The sequence below is a fragment of the Coregonus clupeaformis genome, chromosome 5, assembly GCF_020615455.1.
Source record: "Coregonus clupeaformis isolate EN_2021a chromosome 5, ASM2061545v1, whole genome shotgun sequence".
Lineage (NCBI taxonomy): Eukaryota > Metazoa > Chordata > Actinopteri > Salmoniformes > Salmonidae > Coregonus > Coregonus clupeaformis.
Genome location: NC_059196.1, coordinates 7,778,805 through 7,792,678, shown reverse-complemented (window position 1 = coordinate 7,792,678; position 13,874 = coordinate 7,778,805). Strand labels below are relative to the sequence as shown.

The following is a 13,874-nucleotide window of genomic DNA, read 5'->3' as shown; positions in this document are numbered from 1 at the left end:
GAATGGGCTACAAGACCATCGCCAAGCAGCTTGGTGAGAAGGTGACAACAGTTGGTGCGATTATTCGCAAATGGAAGAAACACAAAAGACCTGTCAATCTCCCACGGCCTGGGGCTCCATGCAAGATCTCACCTCGTGGAGTTGCAATGATCATAAGAACGGTGAGGAAGGATCTTGTCAATGATCTCAAGGCAGCTGGGACCATAGTCACCAAGAAAACAATTGGTAACACACTACGCCGTGAAGGACTGAAATCCTGCAGCGCCCGCAAGGTCCCCCTGCTCAAGAAAGCACATATACAGGCCCGTCTGAAGTTTGCCAATGAACATCTGAATGATTCAGAGGAGAACTGGGTGAAAGTGTTGTGGTCAGATGAGACCAAAATTGAGCTCTTTGGCATCAACTCAACTCGCCGTGTTTGGAGGAGGAGGAATGCTGCCTATGACCCCAAGAACACCATCCCCACCGTCAAACATGGAGGTGGAAACATTATGCTTTGGGGGTGTTTTTCTGCTAAGGGGACAGGACAACTTCACCACATCAAAGGGACGATGGACGGGGCCATGAACCGTCAAATCTTGGGTGACAACGACCCAAAACACACGGCCAAGGCAACAAAGGAGTGGCTCAAGAAGAAGCACATTAAGGTCCTGGAGTGGCCTAGCCAGTCTCCAGACCTTAATCCCATAGAAAATCTGTGGAGGGAGCTGAAGGTTCGAGTTGCCATACATCAGCCTCGAAACCTTAATGACTTGGAGAAGATCTGCAAAGAGGAGTGGGACAAAATCCCTCCTGAGATGTGTGCAAACCTGGTGTCCAACTACAAGAAACGTCTGACCTCTGTGATTGCCAACAAGGGTTTTGCCACCAAGTACTAAATCATGTTTTGCAGAGGGGTCAAATACCTATTTCCCTCATTAAAATGCAAATACATTTATAAAATTTTTGACATGCGTTTTTCTGGATTTTTTTGTTGTTATTCTGTCTCTCACTGTTCAAACAAACCTACCATTAAAATTATAGACTGATCATTTCTTTGTCAGTGGGCAAACGTACAAAATCAGCAGGGGATCAAATACTTTTTTCCCTCACTGTATATATATATATATATATTTCTTATTTTTTTATGTATTGAGGCTTTTGTTTAATGCACTTTAACTAAATTGTGATTTGATTGGATTTTTGTGCCTGTTTGTGAAATGGTCCTTTGTGTCCTCCTCTGTGTCCCAGGTGAAGATTGAGTTGCCCACCCAGCTCCATGAGAAGCACCACCTACTCTTCTCCTTCTACCATGTGACCTGTGACATCAACGCCAAGACCAACTCCAAGAAGAAGGAGACCCTGGAGACCCCAGGTAGGGAGGAAGGAGAAATAGTGTGATCAGTTGGTAGAGCATGGTGTTAGCGACGCCAGGGCCGTGGATTTGATTCCCGCTGGGGCCAGCAGTCCAAAAATGTATGGATAAAAGCATCTGTTAGATAGCATATGTTAATACTGTCTTTGAGACAAGTTTGTCAATGCAGTGGATGGTAGCTAGTCGCCGTTAGCTTATCACTGTGCAGCAACATCGCCTCGGAGTAGGGGATACTGTTGTGATTGTGTTATCGAATTCTGGAGTGTGATGGTGCATGCTACATCTACAGGCCATCACTACTGTGCTCTTGCTTCTGATTTTGCTTGCTCTTTGGCGTCTAGGCCAGGTTGTAAAAGGACTTTGTGACAACTGCTGATATAACAAGGGCTTTATTAATACATTTGATTGATTTGATTTACACATTACATACAGTATAGGGTTTTCCTATGTGTTCTTTCTCCTGTGGGGGTGTGTGTGTGTGTGTGTGTGTGTGTGTGCGTGTACGCCCTGTGCATTGTGTGTTTGTGCGCGTGTGTGTGTGTGTTTGATGGCAGTGGGCTACTCATGGCTGCCTCTGCTCAGAGAGGGTCGCCTGGCCTCACAGGAGTTCAACATCCCTGTGTCCTGTAGCCTGCCCCCTGGATACCTGCTCGTCAAAGAACCCGGATCTACTAAGGTAGAGGGAGAGGAGAGGAGAGGAGAGGAGAGGAGAGGAGAGGAGAGGGAGAGAGGGAGAAAGGGAGGGGGAGGAGGGAGGGAGGGAGAGAGGGAGGGAGGGAGGGAGAGGAGAGAGGGAGAGAGGGAGAGAGGGAGGAGGAGAGAGAGGAGGGAGAGAGGGAGAGAGGAGAGAGAGGGAGAGAGGAGAGAGAGAAAGGGAGAGGGAGAGAGAGAGAAGAGAGAGAGAGAGGAGAGAGAGAGAGAGAGAGAGAGAGAGAGAGAGAGAGAGAGAGAGAGAGAGAGAGAGAGAGAGAGAGAGAGAGAGAGAGAGAGAGAGAGAGAGAGAGAGAGAGAGAGAGAGAAGAGGGAGAGAGGGAGAGAGAGAGGAGAGAGAAAATAGGGGGGGAAAGTAGAAAGAAAATAGTAGATACAGGAATTGATAGGGAAAGCATTGTTACAGAGAGAGAGAGAGAGATGATGTGAGCACACCAAAGGGAACAACAGTAAAGTGTTAAGCAAGCATGGATCTCCCTGGTGCTCACTGACCCTTCCTCCCACTCTCCCCCTAGAACGGCTCAGATCTGAAGTGGGTGGACGGAGGGAAGCCCATATTCAAGGTCTCCACCAACGTCCTCTCCACAGTCTACACTCAGGTAAAAGTCTAACCTTACCCTCCCACTCCATGGAACCACCACAAGTCAACTTTCTTCTTAAAAAAACAATGTACTTAACCAACCTTTAACGGGTCTCAACTCCAGCAAGTCCATCCTTGTTATCCCATTGTGACTTTTAGGATTGCGCCCCAAATGGCACCCTATTCCCTATTTTGTGCACTACTTTTGACCATAGGGCTCTGGTCAAAACTACTGTACTATGTAGGGAATAGGATGCCTTTTGGGATGCAGATTCAGTTTGCTCCTGGATTTATTCCTCATCTCCTGTACACAGTCTATCACTCAGTGATGGGGATTCTGGTTGTGACTGTGTCTCCTCTTTGATCACCAGGACCCCCACCTGAACCGCTTCTTCCAGCAGTGCCAAAAACGAGACACGGACCTCTCCCAATCACCTACCTCAAACTTCCTCAACTGCCTGAAGGTCTGGGAGGATAGAGGGATGACTTCACATCTCTCCATTCTGCATTTCACTCCCATACTATAAACCCCATCACTGACACCCCATCTCTATCCTCTCTCTCTCTGACTATCTCTATCTCCTTCTCTGTCTATCTCTATCTATCTCTCTCTCTCTCTCTCTCTCTCTGATTCTCTCTCTTTCTCTTTATTTTCTCTCTCCCACAGGGCTTACTGAGCATTGAGAAGATTCCAGTGATAATTCGTTTCCTGCCTGTGCTCTTCAACCAGCTGTTCAAGGTTCTCACCCAGAACGACAACGACGAAGTCACCACCACCACCACCAGGTAGAATGCGGCACTGCAGGCCATGGACCACTCTCACTGCCACAGGATCATGCAGGAATATATGTTGCCAGATAATGAATATTGCCAGCTTAGCAATAAAATGTTGCCAGGTTATGAATGTTGCCAGATAATGATGATGACTGAGTGACCACCTTGTTGGCATGTGTTTCACCAGGGTGCTGGTCCACATTGTTGCCAAGTGCCATGACGAAAACCTTGACCACTACCTGCAGTCCTACATAAAGGTATGGTGCTCATTTCATTGGGATGTTAGCCTTGTCTTACAGGAAGAGCGAGGCTCAGATTCTGCAGTTGTTTAGCCGGGTGGTGTCATAGGGTAGAGGAGAGGGGTTGGGATGAATGGAGAGGAGGGGAAAGGAGAGGAGAGGAGAAGCGAGCAGAGGGGATGAGAGGAGGGGAGAGGAGAGGAGAGCGGAGGGGATGAGAGGAGGGGAGAGGAGAGGGGAGAGGAGAGGAGAGCGGAGGGGATGGGATGAGAGCAGAGGGGAGGAGAGTAGTGAAGGGTAGACAGCTCCAGTAGTGAAGGGGGCTTTGTTTGTTTGTGTGTGTGTGTGTGTGTGTGCGCGTGTGTACATACGTGTGTGTGGGCAGAGGTGGGGGCTTTGGGGTGTGGTGAGTGCAGGAGCGTGGCTGAGGGGCTAGGGCAATGTGCCCAGAACACTGTGGCCACAGAGAGAAGAGAGAGAGTCTGCCACACACGGCTCTCAGCTCACACACAGACAAGCATGGCTGTGGGGAAGAGAGCGGGGGGGGTGTCGTCTGGTGGAAGGCAAACAAGGACACTGAGCCGTTTCAATAAGAATGCAAGGCATGCTTGAGAGAGAGAGAGAGGCTTTTTCATGTCTGGTAGAAAGAAAATCAGAATCCTACAATGAATCTTTAAGAGGGGCAGAGAGACAGAAAGAGAAATGGAGGGAGGGTGGAAGGAGAGGAAAGAATGGGAGGGCCACTGTAATGGAACTGCCGTTACTATGGCAACTGATTGGCATGCTGCTCGGGGGGCTAGCAGCAAGCCATTTTGTGCACGTTGTGTGTGCGTGCAGCGTTGCGTGTGTGTGTGTGGTTACCATTGTTAATGAACTAACTCAATTGGGTGAGGTCAGTGGTAATGAGGTGTGTGTGCCATCCACCTACAGTGTGGGTGGAACATTTCGCACAAAAAGAGAAAAAGAGATTGAGTGCCAAAATAAGCACATAGATACAGTACAGAAGCACGTACCCCAATGAATTTGATGTGCCTGGAAAAACTACATTAGATCAAGATTTTTTTATGCATAATTTATTACAAATTTGTCAGACTCAGCATCTATTTCTTCTTCCTCAACTCTGATGAACCTTAATCGGTGTTGCTTTGTTTTTATGTAGGTTTAATTAAATGCAGATCCAAGCATATTGCATGTTTGCTTCCCTTGATGCTAGTAATGGGTGTACAGTATGTGAGAGAGAGAAAAAGTGTCTGTACAGCGCATCTGTGTGTCTGTCTGTCTGTCTTACTGTCTGTGTGTCTGTCTCTCTGTCCGTCTGTCTGATTGACCTTGTTCTCTCCACTGCGGTGGTCAGTTTGTGTTCAAGGCGGAGTCGCACGGCTTCCGGACTGTCCACGAGGAGCTGGCCAAGGGCATGTCCTCTGACCTGAAGAGCAACGAGCAGCCGGCCGTCAGGAACATCCTCAGGGTGAGTCTAGATGGACGCCACGCCCAGTCCCAAATGACACCCTATTCCCTTTATAGGAACCCATAGGGCTGTGGTTAAAAATAGTGCACTATATAGGGAATAGGGTGTCATTTGGGTGGATAGTCCCCTGATCTACAGATGCTGACACTGTCAACAAACTGTCAACTGCAACTCTGTTAACATGCATCTGCTTGCTAGGGTTACGGTTAGGTTTAGGGTTAGAGTAAGGATTAAGGGTTAGGCCTAGGGTTAAGGTTAGTAGATAGTTAATTGAAATGTTGTTGAAATGTTGTTGACAGTTAGTTGGACATCTACTAAACATCTACAAACCTATTTGGGACTATCCAAATAAAGTCATACCTAGAAATGTCATGCATAGCCATGATAGGATTCCTTATTTTACATAACAGAGAAGCCCATCTGCTCTACGTGATATATATCTATCTGAATGCGCCGTTGAATGTGACCCTGAGTTCTTAACTGAACGTGACCCAGATGATCTGACCCCTGTTTGACCTTTTACCCCTGTCTGCTGCAGTTTTCCTGGTTCTTCTTCGAGCTCATTGTCAAGTCCATGGCCCAGCATCTAGTGGACTCAGACAATGTCAAGGTATAGAAACATAAAATATGAAGCTATAATATATGATACATATACACTCCCTGTGAGAGGGGTGGTGGCGAATCAATTAATACAGATTAGCATACCGATAAACAATACATGAGACGAACTCTGTCTTGGTCACACTGAGGAATACATTTTGACATCATTTCAGTGTCATTGTCCCTGTTGTATTTAACTCACGCAAAGAGACAATCACGTTCTCAAACCTCATTACTCAAAGAGTATATCTAATGATTATATTATACACTCACCGGCCAGTTTAGTAGGTACACCCATCTGGTACCGGGTCGGACCTCCCTTTGCCTTCAGAACAGCCTGAATTCTTCGGGGCATTCTACAAGGTGTCGGAAACGTTCCACAGGGATGTTGGTCCATGCAGCCCGTTCTATCTCAGCCCAAAGAAGGTTGAGGTCTGGGGACTGCGCAGGCCAATCAAATAAACTGAACTCCCTGTCATGTTCCAGGCGATGTTTTTCAACTCCTCAATTGTCCAGTGTTGGTGATCGCGTGTCCACTGGAGCCACTTCTTCTTGTTTTTAGCTGATAGGAGTGGAACCCGGTGTAGTCATCTGCTGCAATAGCCCATCCGTGACAAGGACCCATCACTGGACCCAACCAACACACACCGTGTAAGGTGCAAAACATGCGTCCGACTTTGACATTGCGAGCATGGGTGAATCGGCCCTGAAGAGCCACATGAAGGGGGAAAGACTCAACGCTGCATCCTGCGCTGGCGCCAGTTCTACATGATATGACTTTTTCTCTGCAACAACCTCCAGAGCTTTTTTGCCAATCGCCTCATTCACAGGGCGCCCGCGGTATTCTGCTTTATCAAGCCGTGCAGTTCTGTTGGCCTTTAACATGCAGTTTTCCTCACACAGCCCACCCGCCCTTCTCCGGGTGGGCTGTGTGAGGAAATAAGTATTGAAACAACGTATTATCGAGTAGAAAAGGTAGTGATGAACACTACGTTATTTTTTTCTTCATGAGGTTGTGGCGATATACTGCCATCTGGTGGCAACAATAGCATAATATTAGCTATTACAAATTGATGGTCCTTGAAAATAAATATTAGTGCTTGAAAAAGTACTTAAAAGTCCTTGTGTCCTGTCGTGCGTGAAAAGCCCAGGAGGGCGGCTGTTTCTGAGATATTGGATCCGACGCGCCTGGCTCAAAGTCGCTTAGGTCACTTGTTTTGCCCATTCTAACGTTCATTCGAACAGTAACTGAATGCCTCGATGGCTGCTTTATATAACAAACCATGACCACGTGACTCACTGTCTGTAAGAGCAATCCATTTTCATGAAAGGGGGGGTGTACCTAATAAACTGGCCAGTGTGTGTATATGCCACTTACCAGACACTTTTATCAAAAGCGACTTACAGTACGATACGATAGAATTTATTGTCCATTTACAGGGAAATTCTTTTTGGAAAGTCAGCATACAAATACACAAACACAATACACTATAATACACGCAGTACGGAAAACACTGGAAAGTTAGTACTCAAGTCACACATATTCAGATTCTCTGCGGCCTACTTTCTGACCATGTATTGGGCCTGCATCTGTCCTATGTCCCACTGTACCATTCAGTGCTGTTAGTGCATACATTTTGTAGTATGTATATGTGATCCCTGCTGGAATTGAACCTACGACCTTGGTGTTGCTAGTGCAACTTATACATTAGGCCTATATGTTATGTTCCATATTATGTGTGCCTCAGCTCCCTCGACCACAGAGGTTCCCTTCAACTTACCTGAGTCGTCTGGAGAGCCTAGTCATGACCGTGTCCGACCACATCTTCTGGAAGAACAAGGAGCTGGAAGAGGAGACCCGCAGTGCCAACCTGGCCATGGCAGCCTTTGTCAAGGTGGGCATAACACACATCACAAACACATTACATGCTTAGGGAGCTGTCCTTATCACTTGTCGAGATCAGGCTCAAATGCTGCCAAGGGTAATACATTTGTATTCCCTGACTAATGATACAGAAGCAGAGTTGAATGCAATTAAGCTAACTGTAAATTAAAATGGCTTCCGCTGCTAACTATTGTTAGATATAGATGTCCTTAAAGAGAATCTCCGGTACTTTTGTATACTTTTTAGACGGTAGTTCTGAAAGTAGCACTCACGAGCCAAAAGTGGTCCCCGAAAATTGCATACTACGTCACATATGTGCATATATGTGCACCCCTTCATTGCACTCTCTCACGCTCTGCTCTGGGTGCATGATGTGCCTCTTGCTAGATGTCACTCAAATGCGAGGGCTGAAGCTCGTTGGCTAGAACTTGAATTGCTAGGGGGCTGGCCCACATGGGGGAAAATGACGCAGCACAGCTTCCCTTAAAACAGTCGCTTTCAAAATAGGGATTTTGTGGCTAATTGAGGTAAGACAGTAATTCTGCTTATATATTATGCATGTATGAACTACACATTGACACATTCATCCTAAAGCGGGAGGTTTAAAAGATACATTAGTAGTCGCCAAAGTTTCTGAGCGTGTTTTTAACTGTGTTGTGAAATGATGAAATGGTCTCTCTTTCATGTTCTTCATTAACTAATGCTGACCTCATCCCTCCATCCATCCCTCCCTCTTTCCCTACCTCCCTCCTCTCCTCCTTATCTCCCTCCCCCTCTCCCCTCCATCCCTCCCTCCCTCCCTCTTTCCCTCCCTCCCTCCAGCGTTGCTTCACCCTCATGGACCGAGGGTTCACCTTCAAGCTGGTCAGCAACTACGTCAACATGATCACAGCCACTGACAACAAGGTAACACACACACTTACACACACACGTGTGAATAAAGCATTTCCTCATCCGTCGGTGTAATAGCCAATGTCACTCACGGTAGAATAGAATGCAATAGAAAACAATGAAATAGATACTAGAATAGAAAACAATGGACTTCAGAGGTGTTGTGGTGTTTTTATTCAGTCAATCGGGTTGTGACCCCGACCTTTCTCTCGACAGGTGCTGTGTGAGTTCAAGTTTGAGTTCCTGCGAGAGGTGTGCAACCACGAGCACTACATCCCTCTCAGTCTGCCCCTCCCATCCACTCGCATCACAGGTCAGAGATCATCTAGGGTTCACAGTGACCCAATCGAAGTCCGTCTTAGGTTTTAATACCGTTGCATTCATCTTAATTCATTACACCGCTTAACACTTTATTTTCTGTTCTTTCTCTTTCCTGTCCATTTCAGACAATGCATCACAAGAAATGCAAAGTGCTCAGGGTAACTATCGGTCCGTTTTTGTGATATTCACGATGTTGTACTGATGTTCTTTACCATACGACTGAAACTGGGTGGAATAAACAACCCATCATTTACTTCTAACATTTAGTGTAGTTGTGGTTGTGCAGGATAATTCTTATATGTGCAGCAGTAGTATATGGCAGTTTTTCAACCTCTGGTACTAGGACCAGCTTTGGTCCCTGAGATGTTGCTAACCAGTCCCTAAAATGATTAGCTGACATCAATTTAGTCAATTCTAAAGTGTTGGTTTTAATGTAAGGGTACCTCCAAGAAGGAAGGACCAGAGCTTTCTGGTCTCTGCTATTAAGAAGGTTGAGAACCACTGGTATATGAGACTTGGATGCTGTTGGGGCACTGAGCTCTCTCTCTCTCTCTACCACTCCCCTCTCTATCTATCTTTCTACCCCTCTCTCTCTCCCTCTCTCTCTGTTGTTGATAGTAGCCATCAGTGTAACAGGTTTTACAGATGTCCTCTCTCTCTCTCTCTCTCTCTCTCTCTCTCTCTCTCTCTCTGCCTCTCTCTCTGCCTCTGTCTCTCTCTCTGCCTCTCTCTGCCTCTCTCTGCCTCTCTCTCTCCCTCTTTCTTTCTTCCCCCTAACCGCATCTCTCTCCCTCCTTACTCTCTCCCTAGTGGACGTGCCAGAGTACAGCCTGACGGGCGAGTTCTGCCGGAAGCACTTCCTGACGGGTCTGTTGCTACGGGAGCTGGGCCTGGCGTTGCAGGATGAGCAGGACCTGCGCCACCTGGCCCTCGCCAGCCTCAAGAACCTGATGGCCAAGCACTCGCTGGACGCCCGCTATGCCATGAAGGTACACCACGCACACCACCACCATGTAGCGGGCACCAGATAATAATATAACGTGTCCCTAATGTCACCCTATTTTCTATATAGTGCACTACTTTGGACCAGAGCCCTATAGTCTAGAAGTACTCTATATATACAAAAGTATGTGGACACCCCTTCAAATTAGTGGATTCGGCTATTTCAGCCACACCTGTTGCTGACAGGTGTATAAAATCGAGCACACAGCCAAACAATCTCCATAGACAAACGTTGGCAGTAGAATGGCCTTACTGAAGAGCTCAGTGACTTTCAACGTGGCACCGTCATAGGATGCCACCTTTCCAACAAGTCAGTTTGTCATATTTCTGCCCTGCTAGAGCTGCCCCGGTCAACTGTAAGTGCTATTATTGTGAAGTGGAAACATCTACGAGCAACAACGGCACGAAGTGGTAGACCACATAAGCTCACAGAACGGGACCGCCGAGTGCTGTCCTCGGTTGCAACACTCACTACCGAGTTCCAAACTGCCTTTGGAAGCAACGTCAGCACAAGAACTGTTAGTCGGGAGCTTCATGAAATGGGTTTCCATTGCCAAGCAGCCGCACACAAGCCTAAGATCACCATGGCCAATGCCAAGCGTCGGCTAGAGTGGCGTAAAGCTCGCCGCCATTGGACTTTGGAGCAGTGGAAATGTGTTCTCTGGAGTGATGAATCACACTTCACCATCTGGCAGTCCGATGGACGAATCTGGGTTTGGCGGATGCCAGGAGAATGCTACTTGCTCCAATGCATAGTGCCAACTGTAAAGTTTGGTGGAGGAGGAATACTAGTCTGCGGCTGTTTTTCACAGTTCTAGGCCCCTTACTTCCAGTGAAGGGAAATCTTAATGCTACAGCATACAATGACATTCTAGACAATTCTGTGCTTCAAACTTTGTGGCAACAGTTTGGGGAAGGCCCTTTCCTGTTTCAGCATGACAGTGCCCCCGTGCACAAAGCGAGGCCCATACAGAAATGGTTTGTTGAGATCGGTGTGGAAGAACTTGACTGGCCTGCACAGAGCCCTGCCCTCAACCACATCGAACACCTTTGGGATGAATTGGAACTCCGACTGCAAGCCAGGCCTAATCGCCCAGCATCAGTGCCCGACCTCACTAATGCTCTTGTGGCTGAATGTAAGCAAGTCCCTGCAGCAATGTTCCAACATCTAGTGAAAAGCCTTCCCAGAAGTGTGGACTCTGTTATAGCAGCAAAGGGGGGACCAACTCCATATTAATGCCCATGATTTTGGAATGAGATGTTTGACGAGCAGGTGTCCATATACTTTTGGTCATGTAATGTATGTCTGTAAGAAAGAGGTGTGAAGGTAGGCTAGGGCCATGTAGCAATATTAGCCTGGTTCCAGATCTGTTTCTGTTCTAGTTTAGCCAACTCATCTGATTACCGTTGTGAGTTGGCTGAAGTGCAAACAGATCTGGCACCATGCTGTACCAATATTGATGTTCCACATAGGAAACCAAAATATTCTGATTGGACAGTGTACAATGTACTATAGCTGACAGTAAAAATCACTTTTAGATATTTGCCTGTCATCACGTCACTTCCAGGAGTGTTCTCTGTGTCGAGATTTTCTCATAGATATTGGGTTGACTAAAAGTGTGTGTGTGTGTGTTAGGAGAGAGAAATCATTAATCTGGGCACTCACACACACACACACACCCTATCCTGCGGACCGGTGTACATGAAGCAGGCTAAGTAATGTGCCATTCTCACTGGGACCTCTGAGCACCCGAGGAGAGGAGGTGGGATGGAGTGGGGTGCTGGGAAGGATCCAGGTTGCGTCTCAAATGGCACCCTATTCCCTATATAGTGCCCATAGGGCTCTGGTCAAGAGCAGTGCACTATGTAGGGAATAGGGTGCCATTTTGGACTCAACCCCAGACAGCCAGATCCCATCTGAGATTAGGAGCCTGCCAAACCCAACACTGTACAACTGTTGACAGATCTCTGTTCCTCTCTCAATCAGGCACAGTTTAAACCCCTGATATTTATTCTCTGTAGGTCTGTCGCTCACTATCGGTCTTTCTCTCTCTTTCTTTCTTTCTCTCTCGGTCTGTCTCAAATTCTCTCTCTATTCTGTCCTTTTCTCTCTCCTCTCTCTCTCTGTTTCTCTCTCCTCCCTATCTCTCTGTTTCTCTCTCCTCTCTCTCTCTGTTTCTCTCTCCTCTCACTCTGCCGCCCCTCCCCCCCTCTCCTCCCTCTCTCTTCATATTCTCCAGGATAAGCAGGCGAGGATAGCGTCCCTTTACCTGCCTCTGTACGGCCTCATCCTGGACAACATGCCTCGCTTCTTCCTCCGAGACCTCTTCCCCATCTACTTCACCTCCAGTGACCAAGTAAGAGCCTCTACTGCAGCCCTGATTGACTGCAGCCCTGCCCATGTCCAAGCAAAGTGCCACAAAGCTACTGTTGTTGTAGTGATGTCATAGTTTGGCGTGGCCCGCAGTGCTACTTTAGGGTCATGTATGTCCAGTCACAGCCCAGTTCACAGAGGCTAGGGAGGGAGCGGGGTGGGAGGGGGAGAGAGAGAGATAGGGAGAGAGAGGAAGGGCAGGGATAAACGCTTACACAGGCCCAGCCGCTAATGTTACTTTTACAACACAGGAGACAGTAATTAAGCTTTAACAAGGGAATCCTGCATTTATGGTTCCCATTTCTATTAGACGTGCCTCAGGGAGAACCTGGAAGGGAAATGTTTTGTTTTTAAATTTGTCATTGACAGGTAGTGTAATCGAGCTTTACCCAGGCAGACTCTCTAGAGTAATCTCTAGACGCTGGAAAGTGCTAAGTTTGAGTTCTATTTAAACTCTAATATCTTACTCACTGGTGTTTCAGTGAACTGTGTCCCTCTGGCCCAGTGGAGTTACAGTGAAATGTTTCCCTCTGGCCCAGTGGAGTTACAGTGAATTGTTTCCCTCTGGCCTAGTGGTGTCACAGTGAAATGTTTCCCTCTGGCCTAGTGGTGTGACAGTGAAATGTATCCCTCTGGCCTAGTGGTGTTAGAGCAAACTCTTTCCCCCTCTCCAAGGGTTCAAGAGACGACCTGAGTGTGGGAGGGGGCGTGGCAGGTCAGGTGGCTCACGTCATTCGCCATGGTAACTCGGTGGATGCCTCCTTCTCCAAAGAAGTGCTCAACTCCATCACAGGTAGAGTGTGTGTGTGCGTGCATACTTTTTCATGTGTGTATGCGTGTTTGCAACTGTGTGTGCACCTCTCTGCACATAAACGTCCATAACCTCTAACCCTCCTCCCACTCCCCTAGCCTTCTCCTCCCTGGCTGTTTCCACGGGTAACCATGCCGACTCGCGGGGTTCTCTGATCAGCATAGAGTCCAACCCCAGCACCAGCGACAGGAACAGCGAGAAGATAGACGGATGTGAAAAGGTGAGAAAGATGACAACACTCACTCAGCAGCATTTCATGTCCAGAACACTGTGCTGGCTTAAAGAAAGAACAAAAAGAATATAACTATTGCATAAAGAAGAATGTGTGTGTGTGTCTCTCTCTCTCTCTCTCTCTCTCTCTCTCTCTCTCTCTCTCTCTCTCTCTCTCCCACCTCTCTCTCTCTCTCTCTACCTCCCACCTCTCTCTCTACCTCCCACCTCTCTCTCTCTCTCTACCTCCCACCTCTCTCTCTACCTCCCACCTCTCTCTCTACCTCCCACCTCTCTCTCTCTCTCTACCTCCCACCTCTCTCTCTCTCTCTCTACCTCCCACCTCTCTATCTCTCTCTACCTCCCACCTCTCTCTCTCTCTCTACCTTCCCCCTCTCTCTCTCTCTCTACCTCTCTCTACCTCCCACCTCTCTCTCTCGCTCTCTCTACCTCCCACCTCTCTCTCTCTCTCCCTCCACCTCTCTCTCTCTCTCTACCTCCCACCTCTCTCTCTCTCTCTCTCTCCCTCTCTCTCTCTCTCTACCTCCCACTCTCTCTCTCTACCTCCCACCTCTCTCTCTACCTCCCACCTCTCTCTCTACCTCCCACCTCTCTCTCTCTACCTCCCACCTCTCTCTCTCTCTCTCTACCTCC

General features: G+C 47.7%; 1 protein-coding gene across 9 annotated transcripts in view; it reads left to right on the top strand.

The window, feature by feature from the left end:
- Nucleotides 1–13,874, top strand: part of LOC121561264 (dedicator of cytokinesis protein 10-like) — a 179,543-nt gene that overhangs the window by 119,017 nt on the left and 46,652 nt on the right. For all 9 annotated transcript variants that reach the window (XM_045212206.1, XM_045212198.1, XM_045212238.1 and 6 more), the window contains exons 20-35: nt 1,231–1,354; nt 1,909–2,030; nt 2,581–2,664; nt 3,017–3,109; nt 3,313–3,431; nt 3,607–3,676; nt 5,013–5,126; nt 5,665–5,736; nt 7,475–7,621; nt 8,434–8,517; nt 8,719–8,815; nt 8,949–8,981; nt 9,634–9,812; nt 12,066–12,182; nt 12,875–12,992; nt 13,109–13,230. In XM_045212206.1, coding sequence (XP_045068141.1) covers nt 1,231–1,354; nt 1,909–2,030; nt 2,581–2,664; nt 3,017–3,109; nt 3,313–3,431; nt 3,607–3,676; nt 5,013–5,126; nt 5,665–5,736; nt 7,475–7,621; nt 8,434–8,517; nt 8,719–8,815; nt 8,949–8,981; nt 9,634–9,812; nt 12,066–12,182; nt 12,875–12,992; nt 13,109–13,230 — 1,695 coding nt within the window. The remainder of the gene's footprint in view (nt 1–1,230; nt 1,355–1,908; nt 2,031–2,580; nt 2,665–3,016; nt 3,110–3,312; nt 3,432–3,606; nt 3,677–5,012; nt 5,127–5,664; nt 5,737–7,474; nt 7,622–8,433; nt 8,518–8,718; nt 8,816–8,948; nt 8,982–9,633; nt 9,813–12,065; nt 12,183–12,874; nt 12,993–13,108; nt 13,231–13,874) is intronic.